Source organism: Pristiophorus japonicus, chromosome 22 (genome assembly GCF_044704955.1).
Source record: "Pristiophorus japonicus isolate sPriJap1 chromosome 22, sPriJap1.hap1, whole genome shotgun sequence".
Taxonomy (NCBI): domain Eukaryota; kingdom Metazoa; phylum Chordata; class Chondrichthyes; family Pristiophoridae; genus Pristiophorus; species Pristiophorus japonicus.
The window spans coordinates 67,903,074-67,921,753 of NC_091998.1; the positions used below are offsets into that span (position 1 = coordinate 67,903,074).

Genomic DNA, 18,680 nt, shown 5'->3' on the forward strand with positions numbered 1-18,680 from the left:
CCCTGATACACAGGACATTTGTGTAACAGGATTGTGGGGCGGCACCTGGCCCATTCACACTCTGGGTTGAGGCCAAATCCCTTTCTGAGGCAGGCCTCCCATGGTTCCAGATCGCTAGCTCTTTGGCCATTTGGGAAGGGCTTTCGGAGCACAATGGCTGCCTTTCCAAGAGGCCTGAGACAAGGTTTAGCTGCTGGAGGCTCGACAATAAGGGGCAAACAATGCCACGAGGCAGAGACAGGTCATTCTATTGTCCACAATCCAGCAGGGTTTCCATGGAGCACTTACCCTGGTCGGGAAATAGCGACTGAACTTGAACTTCTTGAGAGTCACGGTCAAGGAGTAGGTGCCAAAGAAGAGGATTAAAGACATTAGAGCCAGGTCTGGAACATACTTGCAGGACTTTCCAAGCAGGTTCCCGCCATATTTCAGGCATTCCTTCTTGCTGAGCTGAGTCCAGTCCAGTGCTGTTGTGTTGACAACATTATACTTGGAACAAAAAGAGGAAAGTCAGGATTTTCGGAGGAAACTATCAGCTGATAAACACATTATCTGGGCCGTACCTGGACTCAACCTCCTGTTGCTTTAAGCAGCTTTGTTACAAGTTCCAAATACACATTCTCCCCTACTATACACACACAGGTATAGTTGTGGCATGGCTCAGTGGGCAGCACTCTAGCCTCTGAGTCAGAAGGTTGTGGGTTCAAGTCCCACTCCAGGGACTTGAGCATAAAAATCTAGGCTGACACTCCCAGTGCAGTGCTGAGGGAGTGCTGCACTGTTGGAGGTGCTGTCTTTCAGAGGAGATATTAAACCTCTTGGGTGGATGTAAAAGATCCTGTGGCATTCTTTCGAAGAAGAGCAGTGGAATTATCCCTGGTGTCCTGGCCAATATTTATCCCTCAATCAACATTACTACAACAGATTATCTGGCCACTATCACATTGCTGTTTGTTGGACCTTGGTGTGTGCAATTTGGCTGCCTTGTTCCTACATTACAAGTGACTACAATTCATTGGCTGTAAAGTGCTGTGGTCCTGTGGTTGTGGAAGGTGCTATATAAATACACATTATTTCTTTCTTTGTAACTCCACAATTCACTGGGGGGCCTTGATTATTAAGTAGTCAGCTAATGCAAAATATACTTTAGTTGTTAGATCTGTTGATCATAACTTTAGTTGTGAATTGAGGACCCCAGTGAGTTGCAGTTTTATACCTGTACAAGTTCTCACCTGTAATGTGTGCACATGCTCACAGGTTTGTCGAGCTATTGTAAGGGGCTGCTCCTCGATTTTTGGCTGCACTTCAGTCCCACACTCCTGATCTTTGGGCACCCTGTGCAGAGGGGAGCGGGTAGGTCCGAGGGCCCCCTCGTGGGACTGCTCCTGGGCATGGCCAAGGGGGCCGTCAGCCGGTCCAGGCAGCGGGCGGTCGAGGGGGTCGTTCAGCCCAACTGCCTGCCTCTCTTCCGCGGTTACATCCGAGCCAGAGTGTCCCTGGAGATGGAGCACGCGGTGTCCACCGGTACGCTCGCGGCCTTCCGCGAGAGGTGGGCGCCGGAGGGACTGGAGTGCAGCATTTGAACAGGGAATAAAATGTTTAATTTAATTTGATTTGTCAAGGTTCTCTTTAATGTTTATTGGATAATTTGTGGATTTTTGTGCCTGTACAAAAAGGGGCACTTGAATTAATATTCTACCAAAATAGTTGTGGAACTGTTGAGCCAGTCACGTGATGTTCACAAGACTCAATAAAACCCCAGCCAGTTGGGTTCAGGGGGTCCACGATGAGGCAGGTGGTAGTGAGCCTGGTGGATGAACTGGTAATGTTCAGTTCGATTATTAAATCTTTGCTAATAAACCAGTTCGTTCTTTACAGCAAATGTGTCGCTGTGAATTCTGAAGCAAATACACTCCATCACCCAGACGTGGTTTTTTTTGGTCCAATATTTGTTAACTTTTAATGTTTTGGGCATCTGTACCTGGCAACAACGTCTGGTCATGTTACTCCACCCAGACAGCTGGAGAAGCGAGGCGAATGTTTGATCTCTCACCTTTGCCATAGATGCATGAAAAACGTGCTCGGAAATTGTCGCTGAAGCTGTGCTGAACCCCTGTTTAACCCCTGAACCAGCGTGTCATTAACAAGAGTGTGCATGTACAGACAGAAACTGAATTGGTAGCCCCTGTTAGATGTTGCATTTATTTTAAATTCACTCTTGGGGTGTGGGCATCACCAGCAAGGCCAGAATTTATTGCCCATCCTTAGTTGTCCTTGAGAGGGTTTCTGCCTCTACCACCCTTTCAGGCAGTGAGTTCCAGACCCCCACCACCCTCTGATACACTACTCTCATCGACCCTCCTTGTTACCTTCTCAAAACATTCAATCAAGTTAGTCAGACATGACCTTCCCTTAACAAATCCATGCTGACTGTCTTTGATTAATCCGTGTCTTTCTAAATGAAGATTTATCCTGTCCCTCAGAATTTTCTCCAATAATTTTCCCACCACCGAGGTTAGGCTGATTGGCCTGTAATTACACGGTCTATCCCTTTCTCCCCTTTTAAAGAAAGGTTCAATGTGAGCAGTCCTCCAGTCCTCTGGCACCACACCTGAAGCCAGAGAGGATTGGAAAATGATGGTCAGAGCCTCTGCTATTTCCTCTCTTGCTTCCCGTAATCTGGGATACATTTCAAATGGGCCTGGGGATTTATCCACTTTCAAAGATGCTAAACCCCTTAATACCTCCCTCTCTCATTATGTTTATTTTATCTAATATTTCACATTTCTTCCTCCCTTCTTGATCCGCTGTAGTCCATGTGGTGAAGGTGGTCACACTGTGCTGTTCTTGAAGGAGTTCCAGAGTACTGACCCAGCGACAGTGAAGGGATTGCGATATAGTGTGTGACCTGGAGGTGATGGTGTTCCCACTTGCCTACTCCCTGGACTTTGGGAGGTGTGCATTTGTAGTTACAGCAATGTGCCCGCAGATGCTAGAAACAGCAGGAGACTTTGTGCTTTGTGGGTACAGAAAGAGGATATGCCTTTTCTAGTTCCAGTCTTTTCTGGTGCTGTGGAAAGCCATAATCCAAATTTTTCTGCCTTGCCTGCTGATGGAGACCGAAGGAAACAGCTCTTACTGAGATAACCAGAACACGGGTCAAGTTATGGAAATAAAAAGCAGAAACTTACCAAAGAAATGTTAGTGGTGTTCAGAGCCAGTGAAACTGAAGCATTGAAGAAAGTTGTATTCACTGTGAGGCAACGAAATAAATGTGTTTAGTATCATCAACACACTCTCAGCGTTACAGCCTTTGTCGAGGTTAAAACTTTCTGCCCCATTCCCTTCTGGGTGTTTTCATAAATCATCCCAGCCAATAATATGCACGGCCAACCTTTAGCAAAACTCTAAATCTGACCTCTGGGAGCTGGCATAAAACCCATCATTTTCTTCTCTTCCTTCCCACCTGAGCAAAGTGTTTGGCCTTGGTGTCACACACAGCAAAGGAGATGGAATTGGAGCTAGGCTTGACTCTGACTGCTCCAAGTTGTTCATTCGAATCATCCAGAAAGACGGGCAGTATCTTACTTTCCATCTCCTCTCTGTATCCTGGGGCTACTATCACAGCCTTCACATGGCTCAGTGGGCAGCACTCTTGCCTCTAGAGTCAGAAGGTCGTGGGTTCAATGTCCCACTCCTTGAGCATAAAAATCAGGCTGACACTCCCAGTGCAGTGCTGAGGGAGTGCCGGACTGTTGGAGGGGCTGTCTTTCAGATGAGACATTAAACCGAGGCCCCGTCTGCTCTCTCAGGTGGATATAAAAGATCCCATGGCACTATTTCAAACAAAGCAGGGGAGGTATCCTCAGTATCCTTAGCCAATATTTATCCCTAAAAAAATCATATTGCTGTTTGTGGGAGCTTGTTGTGTGCAAATTGGCTGCCGAGTTTCTCACAGTGACTTCACTCCTAAAGTACTTCATTGGTTGTAAAGCACTTTGGGGCATCCTGAGGTCATGAAAGGCGCTATATGAATGCAAGTCTTTCTTTTTTTTGAGATGGATTATCCCACCCTGCTAAAGGCAAGGATTGAGCTGTGGGGAAAAGTTACATTTTTTGATTAACAATGAAAGGACTTTGGGCTAGAAATTCGGCTGTTTAGCGCCTCCATTAGCGCCAGAGAGGGGCGGTAAGGGGCTGCTGAACACTTCCCGCCCGAGCGCCGTGCTGTGACAGCCTGCCGCGGACCTCAGTGAAGATATAGCGGCAGCGCTGACAGTTTGCGATGTGCTCACTTGCCCCGCCCACTTAGTGACGTCACCGTGGCTGCGCGTTTGCAAAATTGACTCTTTGGCCTGTCGTAGCGCCTGGCGCTGAGACTGGTGGGGTAAGCAGTCGGTCCAGCGACGATCCTGGGCGACATCGTCTGGAGCGCAAGGTCCGTGCTGAAATCTCAGTTTTTCAACTTCTATGTATTTGTTGCAGCAGTGGGGAAGGGTGGGTGAGGTTTATTGAAATTTGAGCCGGCCTCCTGCACTATCGCTCTGTTAGTGCCCGAGGAGGATGGGGAACACTTCCCTTGGCGTTCCACTCCCCTCTTGGGGCAATACAAGTGAATATTGCACTTTGAGGCGGTAAACATCGCCCGGCGCTAAAGGGAGCACCCCGGCACCATCATCGCCTCACAGTGGGCCATAACGAATTTCCAGCCCTACGTTTTTCACAAGTGGTTTTGGACACGACGAGCTCATTACATAAGAACATAAGAAATAGGAGCAGGAGTAGGCCATTTGGCCCCTCGAGCCTGCTCCGCCATTCAATGAGATCACGGCTGATCATTGACCTCAACTCCACTTTCCTGCCCGATTTCCATATCCCTGGATTCCCCTAGACCTCAAAAATCTGTCGATTTCGGCCTTGGATATATTCAAAGACCCAGCCTCCACAGCCCTCTGGGGCAGAGAATTCCAAAGATTCACCACCCTCTGAGTGAAGAAATTTCTCCTCATCTCAGTTTTAAATGGCCGACCCCTTATCCTGAGACTGTGACCCCTGGTTCTAGACTCTCCAGCCCGGGGGAAACATCCTCCCTGCATCTTCCCTGTCAATCCCCCTCAGAAACTTGTATGTTTCAATGAGATCACCTCCCACTCTTCTACACGCCCAGTCTATACAATCTCTCATCATTTGTCAGTCCTTTCATCCCAGGAATCAATCTGGGTAACAAAACTAAATTAGTGTGAGCTAACGTTTACAGCTCATGGTACCCTGACCGCATCTGTGAGATGTATGGGCTGGTCTAATCTCCGCTTTAACCTGACTGCTAAACCCCACATCATTAATTGCCACTCAAATATGAACCCATAGGCAAGCAGCATGGGATCTGTATGAGGGAGGAAGGAGCCAGAAGCTCCGGAAATATCGGATTAAACAGCAGCGCTAAGATCGACAGAGAATCGCAGACCGGCAGATTGTATTACAGAATACCTTTCACTGCTGAGTGAATCTATGATAAGGAGCAACCGATTGTGTAGTTCAGGAATCCAATCTTGCTCACACCCCCCACAAATGTTAGTGCAGCTTCTAAATTACTAACACACAACGGTAACATCTGCTTTACTTGGAAATGAAGGTGAACATTCCGAGAAGCTTAAATAATTTAGAAATCTCATATATTTAACGTGTCTAAACTGATTTCTGTTTAAGATGTATGTGCTGTCAAAATGCGCACGCTCCATAAAATGAAATGTATTATCGGGTTACAATAAACAGTTCAACTCCACCTTTACTGCAGGTGCAGCAAGCAATTCAGAAAGCAAATGGTAATGTTGGCCTTTATTGCAAGAGTATAAGAGTGCCCTGGTGAGACAGCACCTGGAGTATTGCACCCGGAAGGATATACTTACTCTAGAGGGAGTGCAGCGAAAGTTCACCAGACTGATTCCTGGGATTGGGGGGATTATCCTATGAGGAGAGATTGAGTAGTCTAGGCCGATATTCTCTAGAGTTTAGAAGAATGAGAGGTGATCTCATTGAAACATACAAAATTCTTACAGGGCTTGACAGGGTAGATGTAGAGAGGATGTTTCCCCCGGGCTGGGGAGTCTAGAACCAGGGGTCACAGTCTCAGGATAAGGGGTCGGCCATTTAGGACTGAGATGAGGAGAAACTTCTTCACTCAGAGGGTGGTGAACTTTGGAATTCTCTGCCCCAGAGGGCTGTGGGGGCTCAGTCGTTGAGTATATTCAAGACAGAGATCGATAGATTTTTGGATATTAAGGGAATCAAGGGATATGGGGACAGTGCAGGAAAGTGGAGTTGAGGTCGAAGATCAGCCGTGATCTCATTGAATGGCGGAGCAGGCTCGAGGGGCTGAATGGCCGACTCCTGCTCCTAATTCTTACGTTCTTATATTCTTAAATGCATTTCAAAGATTTTGTCCTTAAGTAAACCCTGGTGTCCAGGTGTCCGCTTGAGTCAGTTTGATCGCGATTACTTGCTGTGTAAGCAGGAGGATGTCTGCACAAACTATGGATTCACTAAAGGTTCCCGTGCAGCTTATTCACATCATGTGTTCTTCACTCTCTGAATCGTACTTCCATTACAGTTATAGTTCACCTGCCGCTATTCATCGAGGAGTCAGAGGTTTGCGTGGGAGAACCCAAAACATGGTGATACCTTGGACTGGAAGCCAGTCTCTGCTTTTTAAATTCCTACCTTCCAGAGAATGATCAACCTGTCCAACCCTGCCTGCTTTCAAACCAGTGGGGGAGAGATCGAGTCCATGGCATTTCAATATCCCATGGAAGGGCTACATGTTGGTTGCGACCTGCAATTGTCCACATTGAAACGTGGATCTCTCTGCCTGACTTAATTTTTAATCAGGCAATTTTTGTCCCATTATACTGCTGTAAATCGCCTTGACACATATTACAGGTTGAAGCTCCCTTATCCGGAACCCTTAACCCTTGGGACCTGAACTGTTCTGGATGAGGGATTTTTCCGGACAAGGGGCGGTGACGTTAAATTGGACGGTACAGGTACTGAGCAAGGGGATATCAGGGCTGGCTGGCTTGGGGCTGGGAGTGCGGCAGTGAGATCATGGGGGGTGGAGGGGGGAGAGGGGCGGTGGATCGCGGGGTCAGGCCAGCAATTGCCGGAGTTGGCAGCGAGGAAGGACATCAATTTGTTCATGTCGGAGTTCTGCGCATGCGCCACCCGGTGGCTGGGAATGGTTCTGGACGAGGGGTGGTTCTGGATAAGGGAGTTCTGGATAAGGGAGGTTCCACCTGTACTACGTTAAAGTTGCGATAAAGGAGGGCAGCACAGATTAATCAGAATGTCACCAGGGCTCCAAGGGTTAGATTATGAGGAGAGATTACATACATTAGGCTTGTACTCACTGCAGTATAGAAGGTTAACAGGTGATTTGATTGATGTTTTTAGGATTTTCAGAAGAATTGAGAGGGTAGATAGAGAGAAACTTTTTCTGCTGGTGGGGGAGTCTAGAACAAGGGGACTTAACCTTAAAATCAGAGCCAGGACATTCAGGAGGGAAGTTGGGAAATATTTCTTCACACAAAGTGTGGTTGAAGTTGGCACTCTCTCGTACAGAAAGCAGTTGACGCTAGCTTAATTAATCATTTTAAATCTGAGATTGCTAGATTGTTGCTAACCCTCGGGTATTAAGGCACATGGAGCCACGGCGGGTAAATGGAATTAGGACACAGATCAGACATGATCTCACTGAATGGCTGAACAGGCTCATGTTGCTACGGCCCTGCGGCAGTCAGAACAGTAATGCTACTAGCAATAATGGCAATAAGGGAATGTTCTTCCGCAAGAGAATGATGTCACTTAATTTATGCCTGGCGCCATTATGGTTCACAACAATCAGGCTTCCGATATGCAAAGCACGAATCATGGGCAGGGTGAAAGATGAGTGAGGTTACCTGCAGTTAGTTGAATGGAGAAATCCGTTTGCTAGATTCTCCCTTCCCAACACTTAGGAACAGAAGTGTCAACCAGTGGCCCAGTGGGTAGCACCCTCGCCTCTAGGTCAGAAAGTTGTGAGTTCAAGTCCCACTCCAGGGGCTTGAGCACAAAATATCTAGGCTGACACTCGCAGTGCAGTGCTGAGGGAGCACCTCACTGTCGGAGGTGCTGTCATTCGGATGAGATGTTAAACCGAGGCCCTGTCTGCTCTCTCAGGTGGATGTAAAAGATCCCATGGCACCATTTTGAAGAAGAGCAGGGGAGTTATCCCCAGTGTCTTGGCCAATATCCATCCCTCAATCAAAAAAACGGATTATCTGGTCATTATCATGTTGCTGTTTGTGGGAGCTTGATGTGTGCTAATTGGCTGACACATTACAACAGTGACTACACTTGAAAAGTACTTCATTGGCTGTAAAGTGCTTTGAGATGTCTGGTGGCGATGAAAGCTGCTATATAAATCCAAGCCTTTATTTCTTTATCGGAACAGGAGGAAGCTATTCAGTCCCTCAAGACTGTTGCACCATTCAATGAGACTCCATGTACCCCTTTGGCCCATATCCCTTAATTTCTTGTTTTAAGCAAGTGCTATAAAACATTAACATCAAATGAAACCTAAGTGGGAGTAGTTTCAATTACAGGTCGAGTCAAAGTGGTCAGACATAGGGGGAGGAAAGAGGAACAAAGCGATCGGCTCTAGGAGATACTTACCCAGGATTGAAAGCAGCCAAACAAAGTTCGCAGCAGATATAAAGATAGTAAATAATCAGTTACAATAGTCAAATTAACAGTATTGACATAAACATGTTCATTCAAAGAAATGGCATTTACAGATGAATGCTGCCCTGACCATCGTGGGCATGAGTTGCCTTTACAATAAAAAGAAGAGCTTCAGGCCAAAACACTCCTGGTATGGTCACATCCTCTCCCGACACCTTGCCTGACAGATCTCAGAGCATTGGCCAAAATAATCGTGTAGGAGCAGTAGCCTAAAGCGGGAGCTGCTACCTTCTCATCTGGCTGTGGACTTTCTTCTTTCTTAGGCAGTCCCTCGTATCGAGGATGACTTGCTTCCACTCCAGAAAGGGATTGCGTTCACAGGGTTTCGATGACCTAATATTCCCGGTCCTGAACTACATCCTGAAGGATGGAAGATACCTGTGCGTGGATTTTTTTAACGTGGGGTGACCGTTGCACACCAGCCACCACACGGGCTTGACAGAGCTCGGTCTTGGTCCAGTGGCAATGGTTAACCAAGACGACTGGAGACCTGCTCTGCTGCACGGACCCAGTGCGCACACATATCGGAGTGTGGGCTGACCCGTGCTGCCCCTGGGCCCTCGCCTCTTCTGGCCCCGAATTCACGCCTCTCCCGGACCCTGAACTCGTGCCTCTCCCGAGCCCTGAACTCACGCCTCTCCCAGGCCCCAAACTCACACCTCTCCCAGGCCCCAAACTCACACCTCTCCCAGGCCCCAAACTCACACCTCTCCCAGGCCCCAAACTCACACCTCTCCCAGGCCCCAAACTCACACCTCTCCTAGGCCTCAAACTCTTGCCTCCCCTGGGCCCCGATCAAGTCGCTCCATGATTGTGGCTGTGAACCCTTCCCCGATGTTAATGGAAGGTGTTTCGCAAGCTGCTGAGGCAGTGTCTCTGAGGGTTCCAGCTAATGTTGGCCTTCTCTGGGCAGCAATGCAGTGTGTGTGTCAGCTGCTTGCATCGACCCTCGGTATGAAGTGGGGCAGCTCTATGAGTGGGTGGTCCCTGTAAATACAAGTGGGTGCTCTGAAAGCACGGAAACGCTTTAGGCCCAATTTTAACCCTGCCCGACCAATGGGAACAGTGATGACGTATTTACTGCTGCACAACAATTGAGGACTCATTTTTAGAGTGGAAGCAAGTCTTCCTCGATTCCGAGGGACTGCCTATGATGACAATTGAGAGAATCTATGGGAACCTCTAGCCTTAATGGACATAAACTGGTTCGAAATTGTCTACTTCAGGTCCGTCTCTAACAGAAGTGAGCTCAGAGGAGAAATGAAGTGTGAAATTCTTCAGAAGGTGGAAACTAGCTCTGATACTGAGACATTTCTATTCCATTTTCCGTCCTGTCTCTCCCCTCTGCGCTGAGTTGATGTCTGACTCACCTGGGTCTGGAGCCTCACACTCACACTTGTACGTGGTTACGTAGTCGGGTTTGTAGCCCGAGTTGATGGGGTAGTACATGAAGGCCCCAATCATTTTCTTGATGGCATCGTAGATGAAGATCAGGCTGATGAGCATGGAGAAGCCTTCCTCTGTGAAACGGGTGATGTACTTGATGATGAAGCTGGCGTCCGTGGTGACCAGCAGAAGGCACTGAAGGGCAGAATGGAGACCAATCCAGAGCCGGAATTCCAGGTAGTCGATATCGTTACTCCTGCAAGAGAGACATGTGCCCTTCAGACTGAATAGTGCAAGGATAATATCGTTACTCCTGCAAGAGAGACATGTGCCCTTCAGACTGAATAGTGCAAGGATAATATCGCAGTAAGTTTTGAGGGCGATTGTGTCAGACCAGTGCTGTTTATGTCTGGTGAAGGAATTAAAACAACAGCACTTGCAGTAATGGAGGAACTCAAGACTCCATTTCCATCAGTAAGGCACTGGGTTGGCAGCAGAAGCAAGTCCGCTCGGCGGGTACTGGGCAGGTAGAATGACCATGAAGCTGCTTGATTCCTAAAGACCCAACTGATTCCCCAATATTTATCCCTCAATCAACATAACAAAAAAAACAGATTATCTGGTCATTATCACATTGCTGTTTGTGGGAGCTTGCTGTGCGCTAATTGGCTGCTGTGTTTCCCACATTACAACAGTGAATACACTCCAAAAGTACTTCATTGGCTGTAAAGCGCTTTGAGACGCCCGGTGGTCATGAGAGGCGCTATATAAATGCAAGTCTTTCTTTCTTTCTTCCTTCCTTCCTTTCTCTCTCTCCTTCCTTCCTTCCTCCCTCCCTCCCTCCCTCCTCTCCCTCCCCTCACTTCCTTCCTGCTGCCCTAACCTGTTGCTTGCCTGCTCATTACCGCGTGACGTGGCTGACCCTTAAAGCCTTCGCAAGTTGCCAAGCGAGCCACGCTGTTGTACCGGATGACCAGGGATGGACAATAAATACGACCTGGCCTGCATTGTCCTCACCTTTTGAATCAATGTTTTTAAAAAGGCATACTGCATTCAAATGATTTTCCAATGACCGAGTCCACAAACGTATGTTTTCTTTTTCAATGAAAATAAGCAAACATTAATTCATAGACAAGCGCCTCCCTCCTCAGCCTGGTTGAGGTTATGATCTGGTTGCGCGAGTTAACTTGATATAAACCCGTCAGCCAAACATCCAAAATGTGCAGCGCCCTCTACGGGAGTATCTGGGATCTCTGTGAACGGGGCAAGCTACTGGGTGATCTCCTTAACCAATCAGATTGAAGAATTGTTAATGAGCAGCGCAGAGTCTGAACCAGGAAGTGTCAGTTAGAATAATGAATTCAATGTTTAATCAGGAACAGAAAGCATAATAAAAAGAGGATGAGAAAGATAGAGAGAAAAAAGACAGAAAGAAAAAGTTGAAAAAAAGTTAATTAATTTTTTTTACATTTCCAACAATAATTCAAATCTGAAGGATTGAAACTCCACACTTGTAAAAGTAATTTTTCGGTGTCAGAGAGGTTATTTGGCAGTAATTAAAGACTTATCACATCGGTTGTGGGTTCGAGTCCCATTCCAGGGACTTGAGGACCTAAATCTAGGCCGACACTCCCAGTACAGTACTGAGGGAGTGCTGCACTGTCGGAGGTGCCGTCTTTCGGATGAGACGTTAAACCGAGGCCCCGTCTGCTCTCTCAGGTGGATGTAAAAAAAAACCATGGCACTATTTCGAAGAAGAGCAGGGGAGTTATCCCCGGTGTCCTGGCCAATATTTATCCCTCAATCAACATAACAAAAACAGATTATCTGGTCATTATCACTTTGCTGTGTGTGGGAACTTGCTGTGCACAAAAGTACTTCAATGGCTGTAAAGCGCTTTGAGATGTCTGGTGGTCATGAAAGGCGCTATATAAATGCAAGTCTTTCTTTCATTAAAAGGTACTTGGCCAGGACTGGTCAAGTCCTAACCCTTGTTGGTGAGTTAAGTCCCTATCTACGGGGTAATTGCAGTAACTTCACCCTGTGCAATGCTGGTGAATGGTGAGTCAGGCAGCGAGAAACTGCTTTCAAACAGCTTTTGGCGGAGCAGAAATTTCCAGATCTTTGCATTTAACTGTGAGTGTGAATTACAGGAAGTTTCTGTCCGGTCTCCACGTAAATACCGGTGAGCCCTGTTAGCCTCACCCTTATTTTTACAGCAAAGTCGAGCCCACAGTGTAGGTGACCCTCTGTAAAAAGAGCAATGCTCTGAAGTTTGCTCAGTATCTTTGTTACTAGTATGGTAACACAGTGGTTATATCACTAGACTAATAATCCAGAGGCCTAGGTTAATGATCCTGGGGACATGAATTCAAATAACAGCTGGGGAATTTAAATTCAGTTAACTAAATCTTCTTATTAAGCAGTCCCTTGGATCGAGACATGACTTGCATCCATGGGAACAAAAAGCTAATGGTGATATTGGGTTATTGTAAAAACCCCACCTCTTCACTAATGTCCTTTTGGGAAGGAAATCTGCCGCCCTTACCCGGTCTGGCCTACATGTGACTCCAGACCCACAGCAATGTAGTTGACTCTTAATGGCCCAGTGAGACACTCCGTTGTATAAGGCGGCTCACCACCTCCTTCTCGAGGGCTGGCCTTGCTGGCGATGCCAGTGAATGAATAAATAAAAAAATGTTTTTCAAGATCATTTGAAAGAATAGCTTAAAGTCATAACCATTATATTTAATTGGCATTTTAAAGAGAAGGGCTCCTTACACCAGACCCAGCTCCTCACCCTGATTACAGACACAAAACATGCAACATATCCCCAAGGCTTGCTAAATGAAGGAGTGCACTCACAGAATGGCTGTCCTGTTAAGATCCATCTCGCTCCCTTTGGCAATAAGGCAATTAAAATGACAGACTGTCCCTACACGGTGGGCACTGCAGTTGAAGAATAGCCGAATACTCACTTGCTGAAGTCATACAGCAGCTTTTCAAAAATGAGGATCGGACCTGTGCTGCTCAGGATGGTGAGAGGCTGACCCGCAAATAAACAGAACACGCCTCCAGCGAACGCAGTGCCCAGAAAGCTTTCCATCACACCCTGTTCGTCAAACAAAAAGTCAGTTAGTTTGCAGTGGAAGCCACTAGGTTTCAATTGAATTGGATGTAATGGCGGGTCCGGGCAACATGCAAGATTACTACCTCGTGGACAAAGCTTGAACTAATCCGACTCAATTCACCAGAGATCAACGTTCCATCACACACTGTGGTTGTGTTTTGTGTTTCAGCTGCTCACATTAAGTAAAAGGGAGCGACACATTCATTCACAGGGTCACTTGATAGATATGATTGAGGCCACACTAGTTACTGTTGCTGTGGCTCAGTGGGCAGCACTTTCGCCTCCATGTCAAAAGGTTGTGGGTTCAAATCCCACTCCAGGCACTTGAGTACAGAAATCCAGGCTGACACTGCAGTTCAGGACATAAAGATCCTGTGGCACTATTTCAACAATCAGCAAAGGAAAATAAAGACTTGCATTGATATAGCGCCTTTCACACCCACTGGACATCTCAAAGCGCTTTACAGACAATGACATATTTTTTGAAGTGTAGTCACTGTTGTAAAGTGGGAAACATGGCAGCTATTTTCTCAGTGATTCGAGGGTTTCTGAAACCACTGCCCATTCACTCGGTGAGAACCCTTTATCTGAAGAACTACTTCCTGACATTTGGTTTCCACTCATTTAAACCTGTGCCCCCCGGCCATTGGGCTTGGTATCATGTGAAGTAACACTTCCGTTTAACCGTGTCGACAATATTTACCACCTGTACATCACTGAGGGTCTGCCTTTCAAGGGAGAATGGTCCACGTTTCAGACGCCACTGCCCATAATTCTGTCTGCTGACACTCGCGGCCAGTCTCATGATTCTTCTCTGCAGAGCCTTAAGGTTTTGTTTCACCAAAGCACCGTACAGTTTAAACATAATTTCCTCTGACTTTGACTGTGGTATTTTGGCTATATACCAACATCCCCAGCATCAAAGCATTGACCACGCTCGACTAGCTCTTATGGGCGGGCCACATTGTCCGCTTGCCTGATACTGGACTCTTGAAACAAGCGCTGTACTCCGAGCTACGTCACGGCAAGCGAGGCCCTGGAGAGCAGAGAAAACACTTCAAGGACACCCTCAAAGCCTCCTTGGAACAATGTAACATCCATCACCGACTCTTGGAAATCCCTGACCCAAGACCGCTCAAAGTGGAGAGGAAGCGTTCGAGAAGATGCCGAACACCTCGGGTCTCCTCGCCGGGAGCACGCGGAAGCCAAGTACAAACAACGGAAGGAGCGTAACCCTAACCCTAACCCAAGCCCCCCACCCACCCGCCCCACCAACCACCCTCTGCCCCACCTGTGACAGAGATTGTAGATCCCACATTGGTCTCATCAATCACTGAGAACTCATATTAGTGAGGAAGCAAGTGTTCCTCAACTCCGAGGGACTGCCTCAGAAGAGAAGAAGATATACCTCGGTGTTCTATTTGTTTTCCTCATTGTTCCTTCATGTTGATTAATATTGAGCACCATGCCTACTAAAGCACAGAAGGAGGCCATTTGGCCCACGGTGTCTCTGAGGGCTCTTTGAAAAGTGCGATCTAATCAGTCCCACTCCCCATCCTCTTTCCCCATAATCCAGCAAATCTTTCCTTTTGACAGTTAATCAAATCTGCTCCCACCGCCCTTTCAGGCAGCGTGTTCCCGATCACAACGACTCACTGTGTAAAAAACTGTCTCCTCATCTGTGATACCCATCTTTGCTTCCTCTGTGAAACACATGCTAGTCACTGTACTGTTTATTTGAACGTTTGTTCTGGGGGTGTATGTGCACAAATCGGTGAAGGTTTGCGCAAGTTGAGAAAGCGGTTAAAAAACTTAGGGGATCTTGGGCTTCATAAATAAAAACACTGGTTTCGCCTCAACTGGAGTATTGTGTCCAATTCTGGGCCCCATACTTTAGGAAGGATGTGAAGGCCTTTGAGAGGGAGCAGAAAAGATTTACGAGAATGGTTCCAGGGGTGAGGGACTTCAGTGACGTGGATAGACTGGAGAAGCTGGGGTTGTTCTCCTTGGAGCAGAGAAGGTTGAGAGGAGATTTGATCGAGGTGTTCCAAATCATGAGGGGTCTGGACAGAGTAGATAGAGAGAAACTGTTCCCATTGGTGGAAGGGTCGGGAACCAGAGGACACAGATTTAAGGCGATTGGCAAAAGAACCAAAGACGACATGAGGGAAAACATTTTATGCAGCGAGTGGTTAGGATCTGGAATGCGCTGCCTGAGAGGGCGGGGGAGGCAGACTCAATCGTGGCTTTCAAAAGGGAGTTGGATAAGTTCCTGAAGGGAAATAATGGGCAGGGCTCCGGGGAAAGGGCGGGGGAGGGGGAGACTGGCTGAGGTGCTCCTGCAGAGAGCCGGCACGGGCTCGACGGGCCGAATGGCCGTCTGTGCTGTAACCGTTCTGTGATTCGATGAAAGTCAGTAAACTCCTGTGCAGCCTACAAAATCAAAATGGCAATTAGAATTGAGCATTCATGTTGCTTCAAGATAATCTACAAATTGTTTTGAGGCCCTATCCCAAGATTGAATGCAGCTGGGTATAAATGTCCTCCGATCACGGAGCAAATGGATATATTCTCCACTCCAGTTGCACCACCAGCCAGTTTACAACTGCAAGCTACTCATAAACACACACATTCGCACACAGGCAAGTCAGCTGTTATAGGGACTGTTTCAGATAATCTTTTAAGTTCATCAAGTCAGCGGGTGGAAGAGGCTGAGGTGTATAAAATGATGAGGGGCCTGGATAGGGTGGATAGGATGGACCTATTTCCCTTAGCAAAGGGGTCAACAACCAGGGGGCATAGATTTAAAGTAATTGGTAGGAGGTTTAGAGGGGATTTGAGAGGAAATTTCTTCACCCAGAGGGTGGTGGGGGTCTGGAACTCACGGCCTGAAAGGGTGGTAGAGGCAGAAACCCTCACCACATTTAAAAAGTACCTGGATGTGCCCCTGAAGTGCTGTACCCTGCAGGGCTACGGACCGAGAGCTGGAAGGTGGGATTAGGCTGGGTAGCTCTTGGTCGGCCGGCGCGGACACGATGGGCCGAATGGCCTCCCACCGTGCTGTAAACTTGTCTGATTGTATGTGGAAAGTGGATGAAAGCTTTCCTTGTTGTGTGGTTAATTTTAAAAGCACAATCTGAGCCTTGCACAGCTAGTATGTCAGGGAACAGAAGGTGTCGTGAATATAGGACCTGCTGGTTACCGGGGCAACTGGCCACACACACTCTGCTGGTCAAGGGTGCATCAAAACTGAAAGACCGTGGGCCACAGGAGCGTCCATCGTACCTCAAAACCGAGTGTGAGGTGACCGTATCGAGTACAGCCAGATATGAGGTGAATGCCCCTCCACCTAGCACCAGTGTATCGGGCCTGCCATCGGGGACAATCAAAGCCTGCTCCTCCACATGAGCCACTGAGGAACGAAGACATGCTGCGCCCTCAGTGTCAGCCAAGGCTCATCGTGGAAACATGGTTTGCTTTATTTTAGGAGATAATGGTCTTCCTTTAACGATAACCAAAAGAATGTATTTTTCTCTTCGATTAAAGGACTCCTCAGAAATGGCATGTGTTAAAAAAAACTGACCACCAATTTTGTTCATTTCAGACAAAATCGGACAATCTCTTGTTTGTTGAATGAACAGTATTTTGGGCCCCGGTGTTTGTCACTTTATTCTGAGCCAGTAGTTTGGGAGTTCGATTCCACTCCAGGAACTTGAACACATAAATCCAGGCTGACACTCGAGTGCAATGCTGAGGGAGTGCTGCACTGTCGGAGGTGCCGTCTTTCAGATGAGACATTAAACCGAGGCCCCGTCTGCTCTCTCAGATGGATGTAAAAGATTCCGTGGAACTATTTCAAAGAAGAGCAGGGGAGTTATCCCCGGTGTCCTGGGGCCAATATTTTTCCCTCAATCAATATAACAAAACCAGATTATCACATTGCTGTGTGTGGGAGCTTGCTGTGCGCCAATTGGCTGCCACGTTTCCCACATTACAACGTGACTACACTCCAAAAGTACATAATTGGCTGTAAAGCGCTTTGAGACGTCCGGTGGTTGTGAAAGGTGCTATATAAATGCAAGTCTTTCTTTTTCTTTTGATCAATTCACGGGTGTTTGGGCGAGTCGGGACTCAATAATTGGAAGTAGCAGCATGGTGTCATAAGAACATAAGAATTAGGAGCAGGAGTCGGCCATTCGGCCCCTCGAGCCTGCTCCGCCATTCAATGAGATCTTGGCTGATCATCGACCTCAACTCCCCCTTCCCTGCACTGTCCCCATATCCCTTGATTCCCTTAATATCCAAAAATCTATCGATCTCTGTCTTGAATATACTCAATGACTGAGCCTCCACAGCCCCCTGGGGCAGAGAATTCCAAAGATTCACCCCCCTCTGAGTGAAGAAGTTTCTCCTCATCTCAGTCCTAAATGACCAACCCCTTATCCTGAGACTGTGACCCCTGGTTCTAGACTCCTCAGCCCGGGGGAAACACCCTCCCTGCATCTACCCTGTCAAGCCCTGTAAGAATTTTGTATCATGATGTCTGTCACCTGATAATTGTCAGTTGCTTCGCCCAATAATCCTCCAAATGTAATGGCATTGGTGATGCAGCCTAGGTAGATGAAGAGGATGGTGGAAACGGATTGAATGTGGAATCCTTCGTAGAAATCACTGGGCAGCCAGGGGAGTTTCCTCTTGATATCCAGTATCATGCCTCCGCAAAACCTGCAGCCGGTGAGAGAGAGCGAACTCAGGGGTGTACATAGGAAGCAGCAGATCATTCAGGGAACATGGCAGGAGTGCTGGTGTGCAGGAAGTTGTGTGCAGGTGTAACTTAGTACCTCGGACCACTCGAAAGCTAGTTCTACTTTTCTCTCTTTTTGGACCCCAGCTCTTTCTCTGTGCTCCAAGTTTGAACTGGATGGTTACATCGCCCGACACTATATGCCGAGTGCCAGATTTAATGTTACTCCGTCGTCTAATAAACTCCTGGGGAAATAGTGTTTTGATACAGTCGGATTTCTTGGTTCAAATATGTTCAAGTTACATGCTCCGAATAAGGGCTTTTGAACCCAGAGCGTTTTTTTAATACTTTATAAGTTGCTTGTCAGGGCTAGTATGTGGGAGTGGGAGCGGGAGTGGGTCGGGATTGGTGAGTGGGAGCGGGAGTGGGTCGGGATTGGTGAGTGGGAGCGGGAGTGGGTCGGGATTGGTGAGTGGGAGCGGGAGTGGGTCGGGATTGATGAGTGGGAGCAGGAGTGGGTCAGGATTGGTGGGAGTGGGAGTGGGTCGGGATTGGTGAGTGGGAGCGGGAGTGGGTCGGCATTGGTGAGTGGGAGCGGGAGTGGGTCGGGATTGGTGAGTGGGAGCGGGAGTGGGTCGGGATTGG

At 47.6% G+C, this 18,680-nt stretch overlaps 1 protein-coding gene across 1 annotated transcript in view; it reads right to left on the reverse strand.

The window, feature by feature from the left end:
• LOC139235136 (electrogenic sodium bicarbonate cotransporter 4-like) overlaps positions 1-18,680 on the reverse strand; it is a 151,275-nt gene that overhangs the window by 56,922 nt on the left and 75,673 nt on the right. Inside the window, exons 14-18 of the mRNA XM_070866348.1 lie at positions 17,842-18,016; positions 13,140-13,273; positions 10,146-10,417; positions 3,192-3,253; positions 289-489 (exon numbers count right to left, since the gene is read on the reverse strand). Of these exons, the coding sequence (XP_070722449.1) occupies positions 289-489; positions 3,192-3,253; positions 10,146-10,417; positions 13,140-13,273; positions 17,842-18,016 (844 nt within the window). The remainder of the gene's footprint in view (positions 1-288; positions 490-3,191; positions 3,254-10,145; positions 10,418-13,139; positions 13,274-17,841; positions 18,017-18,680) is intronic.